Source organism: Carassius carassius, chromosome 38 (genome assembly GCF_963082965.1).
Source record: "Carassius carassius chromosome 38, fCarCar2.1, whole genome shotgun sequence".
NCBI classification, from domain to species: Eukaryota; Metazoa; Chordata; class Actinopteri; order Cypriniformes; family Cyprinidae; genus Carassius; species Carassius carassius.
The window spans coordinates 28911610-28931699 of NC_081792.1; the positions used below are offsets into that span (position 1 = coordinate 28911610).

Below are 20090 nucleotides of genomic sequence, written 5' to 3' on the forward strand. Positions count from 1 at the left end.
TCCCTGCGAGGCGCCAACACGCAGCGGATATGTTTCCTGTTACAGGCGCTTTGTTCAGACGGCGGTCGGACTGTACCATTCCTCTGTAGGGGAACCCGACTGTGCGAACAACAGACGTTCTGACTCTATACACACACAAACACTCAGTTTGATGATATATTTTTATTTTAAGTGTAAAATATTAATATAAGTCACATCTGTGCTTTTAAACAGTGGTTTTAGCTGTTTGTAGACACGCGGTGGTTATCGTCCCCCCTTTCGTCTCGCCTGTTGCCATGTTCCCGGTTCCCTTACGGGTGTGGTGACGAGATTGCTCGCGAAAACGGCTTCTCAGCTCGAGTGAGGGCTGCGTGGCCCTTTAAATGTGTTTAAAATTGACTTCTAATTAACTGTGACGCTTTGAAATTCCCCCGTGCTCTTCTCAACATGCCAGGGATCTGAAAGAAAGCGGAATTTGCCCAAACCAAACCCGATCAGGTGAGGGGCGAAAACAACCGTCCGCCGCGTTTCTCTTTTCTCGTCTATTTCCTGCTCGTCAGAAACTCGTAAACTGTTATTTATTTACACATCTGAACTAGTTTTTGTGGTCCATTATGGATTGGATCTCGATTTAGTAGCTAATTAGTTCAATTAAAATCTGCTAGTTATGGTTAAAAGCGCGGAGGCGGGAGAAGGCCCGATAAACACAAGAGTTAACGTCTGTAATAACGGGTTAATCATCTAAATGGGTTAGTTAACGTTAGTTAGTTAGCTTCATTTTTGGCTGATTAATGAAAGGTTGTCATTGTGTATTTGATCTACACACAATCTCAAGCTACTACAGTAAACACGATCTGTTGTTTCTCAATCGAATGTGAATGGAATTATATTTCTATGTATATAATGTTCACTGAATTTCATTATTAAAAGTATTTATTTGGTGTAGCTGAGATTGTTTGAGCAGAAGCTGATAGTTTTACTTTCACTTTAACTTGATACAATCTCAGAGTCACCTAAAGTTGTTTGTTTTTTTAATTATTCTGATATAACTCTGATACAGTCTTCTGAACTCATAATATTATAATATATTGTTGGAAACTGTGACTTTATGAACTTATTTCTCATGGTTTAGCAGGTAATATTTCTAAACAGATTTCAGTATTCATTAGATAATCTCAGTTGAGTTTGGTCTATTATTTACTAATCATAATGTAGTTTGTAACATAATCCATTACATTACACATTTCAGGTAATATAAGCATATTACTTTTAACTTTAATCACTTATAACATTGATTTAAATATCATAATCTAGTACCATATTGATATATAAATACAAAAAGTAAAAAAAAATATTAAATTTGTTGAAATTAAGGAGATCAAGTGGATTAAACATCAATGTTTACCAAAACACCGGTTCGTAAAGGAAGGTTTGTGAGTTTAATAAAAAGCTAATAATGAACTAAATCATAAAACATTTTAAAATAACATGAATCACTTCCTAAAAGATCAAATATTTGTTTACATGCATGTCACGTGACCATTAATCAACATCAGAGAACCGAGAACATGCAGATGTGACGCTTATTAAATATTGATTTTAAAATTGCATTTGCATTTACGCATTTAGCAGACGCTTTTATCCAAAGCAACTAAGTGTATTTAGGCTAACATTTTTTTTTAAACTAACATTAAAATTTAAATCTTTAAAAACATAAAAAATTTAAATCTATTAGTAGGTAAATGTATTCGATTAAAGAAGATCAGATGACAAAAATGCCTGCATTAGATTAATTTTAAAGGTGTTGAAAGATAAAGGCCTTCCAAAGACATTGAAATAGATGGTTTAATAACCTACTGAGTGATAATTAAGATTAATATTAATGTGTTCATCAGTAGTTGATGCAGTAGTATATTTTATCCAGCTCTGAATAATATATTCATGTTAGATTTTTGTGGTTGTGTGTAATAATGTTGAGTTCCTCTTCCCAGCTGGGAAATAAGAGGCAATAATGCTTCCTGGTATTGCTTTTCAGTTATATATATCTATAAAAATAAAAAAAGTAAATAAAAGCACACGGGTTCTCATTCATGTATCTCAGACACTTAAGCTGAATTTCCCTGACTTGTCTTAAAAATTGGCTGTTTATGTGAATGTTTTCAGAGCTGATGTTTGTATTTATTTCTTTTTTACAAAAGTCCATTAGTATGGAAGCACATGGGTAGCGATATTCAATTTGGAATGTAATATGCAAAATGACAATGCAATATGTAAAATGGCAATACATTTCTGTATTTACATTTACATTTTCCAATACATTTGTGCAACATTTGGTACAAAATGAAAATGAAAATTAAATTACATAATTTTCATTTGGCATTTCATACACCAGTTTTAATATGTAAAATGAAAACTAATTTTAACGCTTTATAAGTTGCAAAATTAAAATGAAAATTTATTACAGAAATGATTAGATATGTATAACATGTTCAAGCAAAAACTGTGGCAAAATTATAATTTAAATGCTATTTTTCTTAAATGTATTAACACTCACAGTCAAGACACTTCGATTGCATTTTCATTCAATGTCCCGCAATGAATGTTGCAAAATTCAATGTGCACATTGAAAATGCATTCCGAGCCGATCACGTGTCCGCCCCCTCACGCCATGTCAATCACTGCGTGAACAAGGCGGGGCTTGCAGAAGGTCAGAGACTCAAATCTCAAGATGAGAGAACATTGAAAAGACAGTTGGCCCGTGTACGTTTTGATCATTTCAGTTTATGGCTTCAATATTTCATTCGCACTTGTGGGCGGAGCTGAAACGCTGCTTTCATCTGATTGGTCGAATCGCTCCAGCTTCAGCTCGGTCTTTTCATTCTTTCAGGCAGAATAAGAGTCAGTGCGAGTGAAGCACTGTAATGTCTGAAACTACACTCACTGTTAATTAGCATAATATTTGAATCAGATGTTGGTGGGCACATAATTCGTGCTGCTGCGACTTGCAAGAGACCCCGTTAAATTATTTCTAGGTTGTAGTATTGTATAAATATTGTCCCACTGATAAAAACAGTGCAAATAGTTCTGTCTCCTTGGATAACAGTGAAGTGGAAATAAATATAGTTAAATTTATGAAATTAAATTAAATAGGATTTTTTGGGAAGGTAAGTCTGGCCAGTTATACAGCAACACGAGACAGACGAGTCTGAAGATCTGAGCTGAATTTGGTGAAACATTAAAGTTCTAGTCTGTGTCAATTACTCTCATTATAAATAATAATAATAATGTTACCCATATTTTACGGTATAAGTTGCATCAGTCCAAAAATACGTCATGACGAGGAAAAAAACATAAGTCGCATTTATTCAGAACCAAGAGAAAACATTACCGTCTACAGCCGCGAGAGGGCGCTCTGGGGTAGGCTACAGGAGCACTGAGCAGCACAGAGCTAATTTTACTATTTTTATTTAGAAATGTAACTATTAATTTTTACAATTATTTATTAATGTCACACACACACACATACCTAGTGCCTTATGACTTAAAAGATGAGAGTGGTAAATGTTACAGACATGGAACTGTTCAGTCTATTATTGATTTTTATTTCCACTTCACTGTTATCCACGGAGACAGAACTATTTGCACTGTATTTATCAGTGTGACAACATTCATACAATACTACAACCTAGAAATAATTTGCAGGTCGCAGCAGCACAAATTATGTGCCCACCAACATCTGATTCAAATATTATGCTAATTAACAGTGAGTGTAGTTTCAGACATTACAGTGCTTCACTCGCACTGACTCTTATTCTGCCTGAAAGAATGAAAAGACCGAGCTGAAGCTGGAGCGATTCGACCAATCAGATGAAAGCAGCGTTTCAGCTCCGCCCACAAGTGTGAATGAAATATTGAAGCCATAAACTGAAATGATCAAAACGTACACGGGCCAACTGTCTTTTCAATGTTCTCTCATCTTGAGATTTGAGTCTCTTGACCTTCTGCAAGCCCCGCCTTGTTCACGCAGTGATTGACATGGCGTGAGGGGGCGGACACGTGATCGGCTTGGAATGCATTTTCAATGTGCACATTGAATTTTGCTACATTCATTGCGGGACATTGAATTAAAATGCAATCGAAGTGTCTTGACTGTGAGTGTTAATACATTTAAGAAAAATAGCATTTAAATGATCATTTTGCCACAGTTTTTGCTTGAACATGTTATACATATCTAATCATTTCTGTAATACATTTTAATTTTAATTTTGCAACTTATAAAGCGTTAAAATTAGTATTCATTTTACATATTAAAACTGGTGTATGAAATGGCAAATGAAAATTATGTAATTTAATTTTCATTTTCATTTTGCACCAAACGTTGCACAAATGTATTGGAAAATGAAAATGTAAATACAGAAATGCATTGTCATTTTACATATTGCATTGTCATTTTGCATATTACATTCCAAATTGAATATCGCTACCCATGTGCTTCCATACATTAGAGCTACACATTCAACAGACACTAAAATAGATTGGTATAATACATATAGTTTTTTTTTAAACCTAAAATATTAATTGACATCTTCCCTGAAATTTAAAGTTAATATTTCAATAATTTAACAAAACACCCACGTGTTCAGGGTTTATTTGGATGCGGGTAAACAAATAAAATATCTAATCTTTTTTTTTTTTTTTTTTTTTAAAGAATTGTATTTTGAGTGATTTGATTTTACAATTATTTTAAATTTTTGCACTTTTACTTAATTTTTTCGCTTTCCATCAACTTTTCAAAAAAAAGCCGCTTTGGGAAACCTTGGCCTAAAACAGAATATTTTGAAATGTACATTTCTAGATTATTTCATTGCACTGACATCCAAAAGGAGCTTATATTACTGATGCTAGACTTACACGAGTAATACTTTCAGGAAGTGTTTTCAGTCTGTAATCACTCAGAATTACATAAAGGCCAAAACTGAGACATAAGGAGGTGTATTAAAGTTTATGACCAATAATTTACATCATGGTATGAGTAATTTAATAGCATGATAACATATTTCATGATTTAGTTAATTTTATAGAAAATTCGTAGGAAAAAATAGCATGACCATGTGGTAATGCCCATTTTTTTTTTAAGGATTATGTGACACTGAAAAATCAGCTTTGATCACAGAAATAAATTTCATTTCTATAATATTTTCAGATAGAAAACTGTTAATTTAAATGGTAATAATATTTCAGAATTTGTTTTTAATTATTTTTGATCAAATTAATGCAGTCTTGGTGAGCAGGAGAGACTTCTTTCTATATATATATATATATATATATCTATATATATAGATATATATATATATATATATATATATATAGATATATATATAGATATATATATAGATATATATGTATATGCATATGTGCATAATAAATATACACAGACAGTACACACACATACATATATTATGTAAACAAACTTATTTTGGATGCGATTTAATCATTTGAAAGCACAAATAAATACTCTGTAAATGTGCATTGAAATACTTTAAAAGATTATTCTGATTAATTTGCTTACTGTATCCACGGCAAGTTTTTTATTTGACATTCAATTGAAGATGCTTCATTTTGACTTGTTTCAAACCTGATGGACCCAAAGTAAAATGTTTGGTTTATAGATTATTGCTTCATAATCATAAGTGGCTAACTAACTAACTCCAGTTTGGGGTCGGTCTAAAGACACTGTTAGTATATGAGACGCCGGACTAGTAACTAAAACCATCAGGTTTGAAGACCCTTTGAGCTCGGCGTCATTTCCCACTGCTCTCAGATCAGTCTGTGCATGCAATTAAGTTACTGGAATGCATTTGGTCAAAGCTGGTCCATTTCTAATTGCATTTGGAGGGGATTTCATGATCGCATGCATTCCTAGTGCAATGTTTTATTGACAGGTGTCACTGTCTGATGCGTGATTGCAGGTCCAGCACGTTCTCATCTCAGGTGCCGATCAAACAGGAACTATGAGTGAGTTGGAACAGTTGAGACAGGAAGCAGAACAGCTTCGCAACCAGATCCGGGTAAGTGTTTGGACTGCCGTGCAACAAAAGGAAACATTAATTTGAGAGGACGTCTGTGTTAGGGATGGGCGTTTTCCACAAATATCACATTCGAATATTTGAGCTCACAAAAAACGAATATTCGAATATTCGTTTATTTAAATTAAGTTTAATGAGTCAGACGTTATTTTTCAGCAACATTTGTTTTCGTCATTTTGAACAAGCTTACAATAAGCTTGAACATAACACATCATGTTTTGTAGCTGAAAACCTTTAACAATGCGTGCAAACAAACAAAAGTACAGATTAAAAGCAAAAAAAAAAAAAAAAGTGAACAAAGAAAAAACGTAAAGCAGCCTGCAGCAATTAGGCTATTGTACAGAATGTAGCTTACACTTAACTTTTAAACTGTCAGCAAATCTTTTTTTCTTTTTTTCTATTGTTTCAAATGTTCTTGTTAAGAAATACGGGCATGTAAACATGATTGGGGGAAAGTCGGCTCCTTAGTCTGTTAACAATAAGGCCGACCGCGGAGAAAACACGCTCTGACGGCACAGACATTGGCGGGGCTCACAAATAACGGTGTGCTAAGCGAATACGTTTTGTGAAGCGCTTCGTGTTTTCGTTTCACCACTGAATGGGATCCTCATCTGGTGGAATACATGGCTCCAGCAAGAACTGTTCCCACTCGTCTCGGCTAGACTCTCTGTAATCATCGCTGGAGAACTGGCTTAGCCTTTTCAGACGAGTGGGCATTGCATCTTCTTCATCGTGGCGACTGCATCCGCACCACTCCCATCAAGGAAAATGTTCTGACGGTTCTTACTTCTCTTATGTTTTCATCGAGAAACCCGAGATGTTTGTGCCGAGGGTCTAGGGCAGACGCGAGAAGAGGAGTTTTCACTGCATTCTCCAAGTTAGCGGTGTTGCTTGAGAGATGCTGCAACAATGTTCTTGAATTCGGTCACTTTCTGTGATTCTGCACGGTATATTTGAAGTACTGTAGAAGACCGCAGTTCTTAGGGGGCGTTCACTTATCGCGTCTTTTGCATGCTCAAGTTCGTTATTTCCAATGTAGGCGCGCGGTATGCTCGCTCATAATGGAAGCGACGCGGTCCCGTTTTTTCCAGGCGCGTCCGCACTGCATCGAGTTAAAAACATCTCAACTTTTCAGAATGCGGCAAGCGCACCGTGGGTCATGTGACAAGAACTAAACATTCAGCTTCATCCTTTCCCGTAACAACGTTGAAAGCTCAGCCAAGATGAAGGAACAGCTGATCATAGCTGTATATGGATTGCCATTTTGAAATAAATTTAGTAGCAGAGCTACTGAAAGCGATTTTTTTTGTGCTGCAAATCCATTTATCCTTTGCTGAAATTTCCGCGTCTTCATGGAGAGAACGCGTCGCCTCAGGAGCGCTTTGGAAAGAAGGAGAAAGTGGCGCGCATAGCCTTTTCCACGTTATTAGGTGCGATATGTGAATGGCCCCTTTTATTCATTCATTAATCATTTTTTGCTCGCATACACCTTCAAATATGAAGTGGAGAATCACAGAAAGTGACCAAATTAGGTTTTATTGTGAACTTTTTATTTATTTTTTTTTGCGAAATTCGAATATCATTTTTATTTATCGAATAGTTAGAGCAGAACGAATATTCGACTATCCGTGCACACCCCTAGTCTGTGTGAACCGTACACTTCTTGTGCTGTTTATTTAGATTGGCGAGGTTTGACATGAATTGCATTTGTTGTTGTTGTTGTTTTTTAGGATGCTAGAAAAGCCTGCAGTGACTCCACACTTTCGCAGGTACGAAACATAAATCATTAATGATGACATCATCCTGCATCATTTTTGTTGGATTTTTTGCTGATACCAAAAATAGTTGCCCGTTCTTGTCACACTTTTTCATTGAATACGATGCATTTTGAAGTTAAGAAACTTGTGACATTTGATTTTGTTATTTGGATTAGTGCATTAAAGCTGATAATTACATTTATAAAGCTGTGGGAAAAAAATAAGAGACCACTTTAAAATTCTCAGTTGCTCTGGATTTGAAAAATTATTATTATTATTTTTCTGTAAGGTACTGATGACAAATTATCCAAATATTTAAATAAAATGTTAAAAATGAAATCATTTCCTATTTTGACCAAATATCACTTTAATGGAGAAAAAAAAAAAGTAATAACTATTTTATTTAAAATTTGGAAATGTCATCAGACCTTTATAGAATAAAACAAATATTAACATTTTTCTCCCATAACTGGCAAATCCAGAGAAACTGAGAATTTTCAAGTGGTCTCTTCATTTTTATTTATAGCTATATATATAAAATATAACACATTTGCCCCTGCATTTTGACAGAATTCTGAATAAATATTTAGTAAGTGAGTGAAATGCTGTAGAAGATGATGCTCGCTGGAAGAGCTCTCTAATAGACGCTGATGATGTCGTGTGATGTTTCATCTCTTGCTGTTTTGGGCTCTTATGGCAGATGACTGCGAGCCTGGACTCAGTGGGACGGATACAGATGAGAACGAGGCGCACGCTCAGAGGTCATCTGGCCAAAATCTACGCCATGCACTGGGGCAGCGACTCCAGGTGTGTGTTTGATTCGAGGGTGTCTCTAACCATCACCATTGCTGTTAGATACCAAACACTGCTTTAAACACTCTGGGCTGGTCTCCTTTCAACTGTGTGATTAATATTTCATGAAATACCGCTTGGGACCCTGGTGTTTCACTTCCGTGGAGTTGTAATAAGGCCCTTCTCTAAATCCCATCTGTGTCCCGTATTTATTACATTTCGTTGATTGAAAAAATGCATAGGCAGCTGTGTGGATTTTTATCATTTATTTGCCTGTTTTTTTTAGGTTACTTGTCAGTGCCTCCCAAGATGGCAAACTGATCATATGGGATGGTTATACGACCAACAAGGTAATGACATACTAGAGCCATGTACAAAATCAACCTAAAATACAGACAAAGATCATTTTAATGGGTTTATTCAGATAAAAATGGCTCTTTAAGGGAATAGTTCATTTGAAATCTGCTGAGAATGTGCTCACTTTCAGTTCATCTGAGATCAGGATGAGTTTGTTTCTTCATCAGGTTTGTAGAAATGTAGCATCGCATCAGTGTGTCATCAATGGATGCTCTGCAGTGAATGGGTGCCGTCGGAATGAGAGTCCAAACAGTTATCCACAGCACTCCAGTCCATCAGTGAACATCTGGGGCAGAGACAAGACAAGACAGAAGCTGAAACAAATACAGCATTAAGATGTTTTTAACTCAAACACATAGAGTCCATAATCCATAATAACACTTCCTCCAGTGAAAAAGTGTTCTGGGCTGAATCAGGAGAGAAATCTGCACAGATCAAGCAGCGTTTAAACCGCTCCAAACAAATCTGTGGCTGGATTCTGATGTGAGAGACAACAGCAGATGCTTTTTTTCACTGGAGGAAGTGTTATTATAGGTTATAGACTTAATTAAGACTTAAATAGACTTAACTAATTTGTGTTTGAGTTAAAAACATCTTAATGCTGGATGTGTTTCATCTTTTGTCTTCTCCAGATGTTCACTGATGGACTGGAGTGCTGTGGATTGTGATGTTTTTATCAGTTGTTTGGACACTCATTCTGACGGCACCCATCCATTGATGAGACACTGATGCACTGCTAGATTTCTCCAAAACTGATGACACTTGCTGGTTACCACTTTTTTTTACAGTGTTGCCCAGTCTTGCTATTAGTCGTCAGATTACTGAAGGATGTTGTATGTTTTTAACTCTGTCCGGCAGATGCACGCTATTCCCCTGCGCTCGTCCTGGGTCATGACCTGTGCCTACGCCCCGTCGGGGAACTACGTGGCCTGCGGAGGCCTGGACAACATCTGCTCCACCTACAGCCTGAAGACACGCGAGGGCAACGTCCGGGTCAACCGAGAGCTGGCTGGACACACAGGTGGAGGCACTCTATTCATCTCCTCCATCATTTTATCTCCTGTTTCCTCTAAAGCAGGGATCTTCATCAGCCGAACCGCTTTGACCTAAAATATTCACTGAGATTTTAAATTAATTTTTTAACAATATAACAACACACTTGGTGGTTTATTCAGGTAAACCAATAAAATACAAATAAATAAATAATATTATTGACATTTATAGTAATAATAATAACATATCCACTACCAGGCAAAATTGTGGAATAATTAATTATTTATGAAAATTCAGCTTTGCATGACAGGAATAAATTACATTATAATATATAATTAAATAAATAATTGTTATTTTAACTTGTAATAATATTTCACAATATTGCTGTTTTTACTGTATTTTTGATCAAATAAATGCAGCCCTGATGAGCAGAAGCAAACATTTAGATTTTTAATAATTCCAAACTTTTTTCTGGTAATCATACTAATATAATTACATTATATGTAAATATAATTATGTATTTAAAAAACATTCAATTAACTATTTATTAGCTAAGTATTATCACCTTTGCTAAATCACAGACCTCAGTTCGGGAAACCCTGCTCTAAAACTGTTCTTTCTGTGTGCCATTTCATACAATACATCAATAATCAATGAAATACTTAATTTTTTATAAATGATTCTGTAGGCTATCTGTCTTGCTGTCGTTTTCTCGATGACAGTCAGATCATCACCAGCTCTGGTGACACCACATGGTGAGTTAATGTCACATACAGTAATAATAATAATTAAACTAATTATTGTCTAGTATTAGTATGTCAAGAAACAAATGGTGTATGCAGTGTTTACTTTATTTGGCACGAGAATATTTTTGAAATTCAAGTTTTTGTACATTGTATTCAAAGCATCTTGCATTTATTAACTTGCAAAATTATTTTTATTTTATTCTTTTAGATTTATTGTTTTTGGTGTATATTTTATCTTTTTTTTTTATCCAAAGCATCTTGCATTAATGTTATTTATTTTTGCATTTTTCTTTTTAATATTTATTATTATTGGTTTGATTTGTATATTTTATTATTTGTTTTCTATTTATTTATTTATTTATTGTTAATCATGCTAGAAGCATGCTAGCATCATGCTTATCATGCTGGAATCAGGCTAATAACATAACCATGCTAGAATCTTGCTAACAACATGTTAGTTACTTGCTAATCATGCTAACAACATGATAAAAATGCTAACATAATGCTAGTAACTGGCTAATCATGCTAGAAACATTCTAGCAACTTTGTTAAACATGCTACAAACATGTCAGCATCATGCTAGTTGCATGCTAAAAAACTAGAACCATGCTAGCAACATGTTATTAACTTTCTAATCATGTAAACAAAATGCTAGTAACTTGCTAATCGTGATAGATTCATGATAACAACATGCTAGTTAAACTGGCTAGTAATCATGTTCGAAACATGCCAGCAACTTTAAACATGCTAGAAAAATGCTAACATCATACTAATAACATGATGATCATGCTAGCAACATGTTAGTAGCTTTAAAGTATATATTTAATTAGCTCATGTACTCCCAGGGAGTCGATCCCATGACCCTAATGTTTGAGCTACAGTAATAATTTATTGTGATATTAAATGCATCACAGTTGATATTTCAGGTCGTCTCTGAATTAAAAGCGTTTGGTTTTGATTGAAACTAAATGGAATCTGTGTTCAGCTCCTGTGTCTCTTTTGTTGCAGTGCATTGTGGGACATTGAGACGGGCCAGCAGACCACCAGTTTCACAGGACACTCGGGTGATGTCATGAGTCTGTCGGTCAGCCCTGATCTAAAGACGTTCGTGTCAGGAGCCTGCGATGCTTCTGCTAAACTGTGGGACATCAGAGATGGGATGTGCAGGCAGTCCTTCACCGGCCATGTCTCCGATATAAATGCCGTCTGCGTAAGATGTTTAAAATCATGCTTGTTCTCTGTTTAAATGGGCTGGTGTAGAAGCTCCTCTACATGGACCGTTGTACTGAGTTCGGTTGTTTACCCGTCACAGTTCTTTCCGAATGGGAATGCCTTCACGACGGGTTCAGACGACGCCACCTGCAGGCTGTTTGACCTGCGCGCAGATCAGGAGCTCATGATGTATTCTCACGACAACATCATCTGTGGCATCACCTCCGTGGCCTTCTCCAAGAGCGGACGCCTCCTGCTGGCCGGATACGACGACTTCAACTGCAACGTCTGGGACACTTTAAAAGGAGAACGTGCAGGTAACAACAAAACACTTTTCACTGCCCTTCAGTGTGCTGTAAACATAAGTGTGCTTTACGTAGGTTTAAAAATGTTTTATAGACTGTACTGAAACATTACTGCGCATGCACGCTTTTGTGACTCTAACTTAACTTCCGGTAGACTTCCAAACAGAATCAATAACAACAGCTAGAGGAGATTATTTTTGATAACAAGCAAAATATGTTTGCTGCAAAAATCAGACTTACTGAAAATGCAAATTCATTCTCTGCCAGCAGGAGGTGCTTTAAAGCGGCAGAAACCGAGTTTTGATTTGATTTTTAAAGGTGTAGTACGTGTTCATGTTTATTCAACGAAGCCTTTTGGAAAATCAGTCAGTTTTGATATTGTGAGAGCCAGAAATAAATGAATGTATAGGAAAGCCCATCATTCAGTCTGATCATCACCTTAACTTTAACTGCGTTTGTAAACGGTGCTATAGCAGACTGCTAAACAAACACAGACCTGAAGTTAAGTTAGAGCCAGGAGCGTGCGCCTGATGAAACTAATGATGTCTATGTGGTTGGGTTTTCACATTTTCTTTATAATACATTTTTAATTCTTTATTTTGGTAGCTTTATTATATTTTGTTATTTATTTATTGTGATTTTTTTATTTTATATTGTTTCCTTTTTAAGTATTTTAATTTTTAATTTGATTATCTTATTACTTTTTAATTATTGCACATTTTATTTATATTTGTTTCGTTTTTTTTTTATAATTTTTATTAATTTGTATTTGTTTACTTTAAAATTTTCTTTGATTTTTCATTTTTTTAAATAATTTTGTAAGTTATTATTACTGTATTTTTATTATTTTATTCATTTATTTATTTTTGTTTATTTTTATATTTTGATTTTTAGATTTGTTTTTAATCTTTAGTTTTTTGTGCTAATGTCATTTTTATTGTTTACTGTGTTTTTATTTTTACTTGTTTGAAGTTCTTCACATTTGCTTGCATACTTGTAATTTTTCTATTTCTTATTTGATTAAAATTTTATTTTTATTTGTATTTGTTGCATATTTGTAATTTATTTTATTATTTTGTTTTATATAATTTTGTTTTTTTATTTTTAGATTTGTTTGTTTTATTAGTTTACTTTCATTTGCCTGCATATTTTATATTAATTTTTTTTGTGTTTTTGTATTTCTTTTATTTTTTTTGAGGAAATTTTTGTACATTAATATGCAATACATTTTTGTATCTCTCTCTCTCTCTCTCTTTCCAGGTGTCCTGGCCGGTCATGACAACAGAGTGAGCTGTTTAGGAGTTCCTGATGATGGGATGGCTGTGGCCACGGGATCATGGGACAGTTTCCTTCGGATCTGGAACTGAGAAGGGTTTTAACATCTCCGGCTCCTGTTTCGTCCCATTTCTGCGTCCTTCAACAGCAGTTCCTCTGTATTCCAGTTATTACACATGATTTTCAGTATGTAGTTCAATCCCGTGAAGAAGCCAATCGTCACCGCAAACCACAGGAATGATAGGAAGAGATTATTAAAGTGTCATTGTGTAATATGTAAATATACATGTATATGAATATAGATATGGTATATATGTACAGCATTATGTGTATGTATATACCATATAGTATATACATACATAGTGTTCATGTATATATTTTTCTAGTTGATCATTGGCCCATGACATTTTTATTAATCTTTCACTTTTTGTATTTTGTCGTTTGTTTGTTGTACATAGAAAACAACGCTAAACTAAAATGGAAAGTTGCAAACAGTCTGTATTACAAAAAAAAAAAATAGTGAATTTACGGAGGAGATGCATTGGAAAACAAAAGAATGAAACGCATTGTGTTTTAATGCAGATGACCTCCGGATGTGTTTTTTTTTTTTTTTTTTACACGCCACTAAATCAGTCATCATTTATTGGTGCTTGAGTGTTTGGAAAGAAGGCAATGATTGAATGTTTAATTCGAAGCATCTTGATGCTTTTAAGAGTCTTGCTTTTGATTGATAATGAAATTCATAATCGATCTGCCCTTGAACTTGAGCCTTAAATACTAGTGATCAAACCCGAACTAATCCTAGTATATAAATTCCTATTCTTGGTGCTTACAAAGAAATCTGTGCTTTGAATGGATTCCTAACACTCGCTTTTTCTGTGTTCATTATTTTAATTTTTTTTTAATTAGAAATGGCCACAAACCCTCCTCTTAAATTGAAGTGTTATAAAGATAGAACATATTGAAAACAGTGTATATAGCAATTTTTTTTTTTTTTGGTGTTCATTAAGCATAATTTGAATGCTAAAACCAGTTTTTTTGGCGGCTTCATCTAGTAAATGTGTGCAAACAGGTGGAAATGAAGAACACTACCTGGTCAGGATGGTTCAACTGCTCACCAAGTCACTATATTTGGCTTCACAAATCGTAGATTAGAGCGATGAAGCCGTTTACTCACTTTCGCCATATTTATGTGCCATCGGTTCTGACAGTATGCCTGTGTTTGTTGCGGTTGCCAGATTGATGCGTGTGTCAGTAACCAGTTTAATAAGCCTGATTATGAAACCGTGATATTTAACACCTTAATTAACTGTGAAAAGCATTTCAAATCTTTCTTTTACTTCGCCTTTTTATATTAAAGGGAATCAGAAAGCAGCTTCAGTTATTAAAATGCGTATGTTTTGTAGCATAAATAAAAACCCTTTCACTGCTCCATAAAGGAATTGATTTTAGTTTGTTTTATTGCTTGGTTTTATGATGATTGATTGTGAAAAGGGATGTCTTTGGTAATAATGTCTCATTTAGGAGTCGCTTTGAATTCAATTCAAACAGGAGTTTTGCTGGTTTTATGAGTATTGCTTCGATTGAAGTCAGATTTCTATTGTTGGTAATGTAGAGGTTGCAAGATCGGTGATTCTTTTTGTGGTTTTATTATGATCATATTGAAGATTTTAGTGGTTGGTTCTGGATCAGCTGAAATCTGCAGTTTTTGGCTGAAATGGTGATGTTTCAGAGCTTTAATGAATGCCATGGATGACTTTTCCAAATGTGTTTCGGAACCACTCAAACTCAGAAATGAAAGGACATTTTGGTATTACAGTGCATGTTTCGAACCCCATTGTTTTTAACTATTCATAATATACTTCTGGCTTGATCTGTAAGTTTCATAATCCATTTTTTTTTCTTTGTTTCATTTTAGCCAATAAAACCAGGAGTGTTTCGCCTTGTGTATTTTCACAGTGCCATATTTTCAAATAATCATTTTTAATAATATTTTGTTTCTCAACCTTTTTTTGTTGGTATTTGTAAAGTAAAATGGTGTTAATGCTGCCATACACGGATATTGTAACCAATAAAAGACTTTTAACCATACCTAAATGTGTTGTTTGACCTTTTTTTTTTTTTTTAAATGTACAGTTATATTTGAATATTGATTGTCTGGGCTAGATACTGAGGAAAAATTACAATTACATGGCGTTTTCAATTGAAAACAAAACATTTTATCAGTTGTAGTTGGTTTTTTCATAGGCGTTTTCACTTAAAAGTAAACTTTATCTAACGAGAGAAGCGAAAAGCACGCACAGCTTCACTTATCCGAAGCTCTTCGTTCTGTTTTTCTATCGTCTCACTTGTAAATGATCTGCAGCTAAATATTATTTTGTCATTGTGTTAATTTTAAAATATGCCAAAAATCAATTATATAACTGCCGCGAGAACTTGCCTCAGAAATTCGCGCCACTTTCTCTCAGAATCCCGGCGCTCCACTTGACTAAAAAAAGCGCGCGAACGTCAACTGACAAGGTTTATGCAAATAATATTACTTTGATAAAACATTATTAGGAGATAAACCTAAGGACGACGTGACGGGTCTTCAAACCTGTGAAAGTTTTAGTTTTTTTTCACATGTAAATAAAATTAAATAATAATAAAACAAATATCTCCATATATATATATATATATATATATATATATATATATATATATATATATATATATATATATATATATAATGCAAAAAATTACGTTTTGTCCTAAAAATGCAATTAAAATATCGGGCAGGTAAATAAAAATAAACTTGTCAATTTGCATAATTCATTGATTATTTAAATATTTGGGGTCAATTCGACCCCACACATTGAAATTCACACATAACAGGAGCAGTGTTGGTCATCATACTTTAAAAAAGTAATTAGTTACAGTTACAAATGTTAGTTAGTAACTCAGTTACCACATTGTAAAAGTAATTAGTTAATCAGCAACTGTGACGTTATTTTTTTGTTCCATAATGCTATTATGTCATATAACATCTTTAATATATAAGATGTTTATATTAACTTATTGAAGAATAAAAACACTAAGTATTTTAGAAATTTTTTATTTATTTGAACTCAGTAGATTCAGCCTGCCATATGATATGCATAGAAATAAAACATAAAAAATAAATATTGGAAAGAAAATTCAAGTGCAAAATTAAGACAAACTAATTTAAACTTGGGTAAAAAGAAAGAAAGGGAAACCTGGCCATTAGTGCACATCTCTGTAACTGTATATTAGGCCTAACGTTGCTGCACAATGAACAGAACACTATCCAGCTCTTATGGTGGGTTCACACCAAACGCAAATAAAGCGTTTCGCGCGAGTGATTTCAATGTTAAGTCAATGCAAAGACGCGAATAGACAACCTCCGACAATCAGCGAAACATTCTTAAATAGACGCTGTCTTTATAAATAAACCGCATATTTGAGTTTAAAACAACTAGATTCTCGCATGAAATACTTTTAAAACTAGATTTATTCGCGCAAGTCGCGTCTGGTGTGAACACAGCATTACATATTCATTACAGTAACATGTTAGCATGTGTTGATGTGAGGTGGTTCATAAGATTTGAGTTGCTTGAGGCAGACGAGGATAAAGTCTTTTTTACTGGGCATACCGTGCATGTTACAGAAACATTCTTGCCTTTAATTTCCGGTACTTCCAGTTCGAGAACGCCATTATCGCTGACGCCGTCTTGTGTTTACCATAGACAGTAAAAGAAATGGACACAGCGACCCCATTGGATTCAACAGAGAAAAATGAAGTCAATTAGAAGCACGCACTTCTATAAAGGTAAATCAGTAGCAAAACTCGAGAGGTTGAAGATCTGAATGTGAGAACTTGTCATACTAATATTTGTATTTGTAAGTTAAAATTTACACTCATGGCTCTGATGTGAAGAGTTGAATCTTTCAATTTGCACACACAGACAATGATCAAAACACCCGTGTTTTGAATTGGAAGTTGTAGATTAATAGTCACAAATGTGTAGAATGACATTCACACAAAGAAAATGACATATACACATGTTTACGACATATTTACTTTTGCACTTTACTTCAGTTTCGCTGCACAATGTCACGTCGGCACTTACAACCTCTCAGATCTGGAAGTACAAGTTCAAATCCTAGCACTCTGACTTTTGCTACTCTTTTTTGCTGTATTCTGTTGCAAAACTCACTTGTGCACTTGTATATGCAGATGTGAGAGAGCAGAGCTGGGGGCGGGGCTTTGGTGCGAATGAGAACATTTTATTGGTCGATGCCCGACCAATGAACAACGCCAATTGTTTTCACTGAATATCCTTAGCTTTGACAGGATTTTAAGACATTGCATTCATTTTGCCATTCAAGTATTATGTAGTAGACAAATAATGCAACATATTTTATATGTATATCCCACTGCATATCACTCTACCAGAGTTGCAATATAATGCTGTTTTTATTATTTTTATGTTTTGTAAAAATAATTTTAACATCTTCATTGGGTTAAATTCCTAATTTGCTTGTCAGTAATGAACCTTTTTAAATGCAACATTATTATTATTATTATTTTTTATAAAATCGAGTGTCTAAATGTACATTAAACAGCAAAACCTAAAAAATAAGCACTTATGACCAGAAATACTGTTTTGAGCAACTAGTAGAGCTAAATACATGTATTTATTAAACATCAACAAGGCCATCTAGTGTTTAAGCAATGGAATTGCATATGAATATTATCTTTTTGGCCACCAAATGCCTCTAATTTAAAGCGTGCCTCTTTGCACTGGAATTTAAACCTAAATACTACAGTTATTGTAGTTTAAATAATAACCATATTAGAAAATGTTATATTTCAAATGGTCATTCATGAATCATAATTATTGCGCATATTATTTAGTACCATGATCTCTTCAAATTAACTAAACATGACTGAGTTAACATTCAGTACAGCTATTTTATTGGTTAAAAGTTACACTTAATTGTTTAGTCACATTTAACTGCTAAGGAGGAGTATGAGAACATAATGCTGTTCCATTTTCCAGTATAAATTGCTATTATAACGCATAGTCATTAGTCAACGCAGTTATCCATGCATAATCAATGCACTTTTTGTGTTACAAATTACTAAAAAAGCATAGTCATTAGTCAACGCAGTTATCCATGCATAATCAATGCACTTTTTGTGTTACAAATTACTAAAAAATCGCTGCAAACATAATAAAAATGCTGTCTGTCCCAATTAATACATTTCAAGCATATTGACAACACGTTTTGTTTAGTACTATTGATAGCTCCATGAACCACGTGACCGCGTGGCGGTGAGATCAAAGCATGCTTTGGTACAGCGAGTTTACTCTGCAATATGCAGTGGGATATACATATAAAATATGTTGCATTATTTGTCTACTAGATAATACCTGAATGGCAAAATGAATGCAATGTCTTAAAATCCTGTCAAAGCTAAGGATATTCAGTGAAAACAATTGGCGTTGTTCATTGGTCGGGCATCGACCAATAAAATGTTCTCATTCGCACCAAAGCCCCGCCCCCAGCTCTGCTCTCTCACATCTGCATATACAAGTGCACAAGTGAGTTTTGCAACAGAATACAGCAAAAAAAGAGTAGCAAAAGTCAGAGCGCTAGGATTTGAACTTGTACTTCCAGATCTGAGAGGTTGTAAGTGCCGACTTGACGTTGTGCAGCGAAACTGAAGTAAAGTGCAAAAGTAAATATGTCGTAAACATGTGTATATGTCATTTTCTTTGTGTGAATGTAATTCTACACATTTGTAACTATTAATCTACAACTTCCAATTCAAAACACGGGTGTTTTGATCATTGTATGTGTGTGCAAATTGAAAGATTCAACTCTTCACATCAGAGCTGTGAGTGTAAATTTTAACTTACAAATACAAATATTAATATGACAAGTTCTCACATTCAGATCTTCAACCTCTCAAGTTTAGCTACTGATTTACCTCCATACACTTCCTGGGGGTTGAGCGTACTGCGCAGACTCAAACTGAGCTTGATGACGTAGACGTCACCTGAGTAACCTGTAAATCCAGGCGGGAAGGAAGTCGACCGGAAGTTGAAGTCGGCCACGTGCCGCCATCTTGTAGCAGAACTTCACTTGCGTTAGCATACCATTGACTCCCATTCATTTTGGCGTCACTTTGACAGCGAATAACTTTACATCTGAGGCGTTTAAAGACTCCATTTGTCCATTATTTATTTCTAAAGATACACGACAATGTATAAAGGGCTCCATTACCTTCTATGTTACATTATGGCCCCGTAGAAACAGTTTTTGTAAAAAAATTCTAATGATTGCGTCATAACCACTCGACTCTCTGTCGCACAGTAGAGAAATTACCGTACAGACAGGAGGAGAAGCTCGCAGGCAAACTTAATATGGCGTACTGGCATTACATTTAAAATACTATACAAAATAATTAATCAGAATTCTTACTCCTGCTCACTCACGCCAAAGAACTCCCCGCTCAAGCTCGCCATCTCTGCAAGATTAACGATGGCAGTTTGCATGCACAGCTACTAGAAGATTTAC

At 34.7% G+C, this 20090-nt stretch overlaps 2 protein-coding genes across 2 annotated transcripts in view; one reads left to right on the forward strand and one right to left on the reverse strand.

The window, feature by feature from the left end:
* LOC132119127 (mitochondrial import receptor subunit TOM20 homolog B) overlaps positions 1-20090 on the reverse strand; it is a 412651-nt gene that overhangs the window by 191006 nt on the left and 201555 nt on the right. The window lies entirely within an intron of this gene.
* Positions 282-13783, forward strand: LOC132119730 (guanine nucleotide-binding protein subunit beta-4-like). Its single transcript, XM_059529931.1, has 10 exons — positions 282-477; positions 5949-6047; positions 7796-7834; positions 8523-8629; positions 8901-8964; positions 9830-9992; positions 10653-10719; positions 11719-11920; positions 12023-12239; positions 13488-13783. The coding sequence occupies exons 2-10, from the start codon at positions 5991-5993 to the stop codon at positions 13592-13594; spliced, it is 1023 nt and encodes a 340-aa protein (XP_059385914.1). The 5' UTR covers positions 282-477; positions 5949-5990; the 3' UTR covers positions 13595-13783.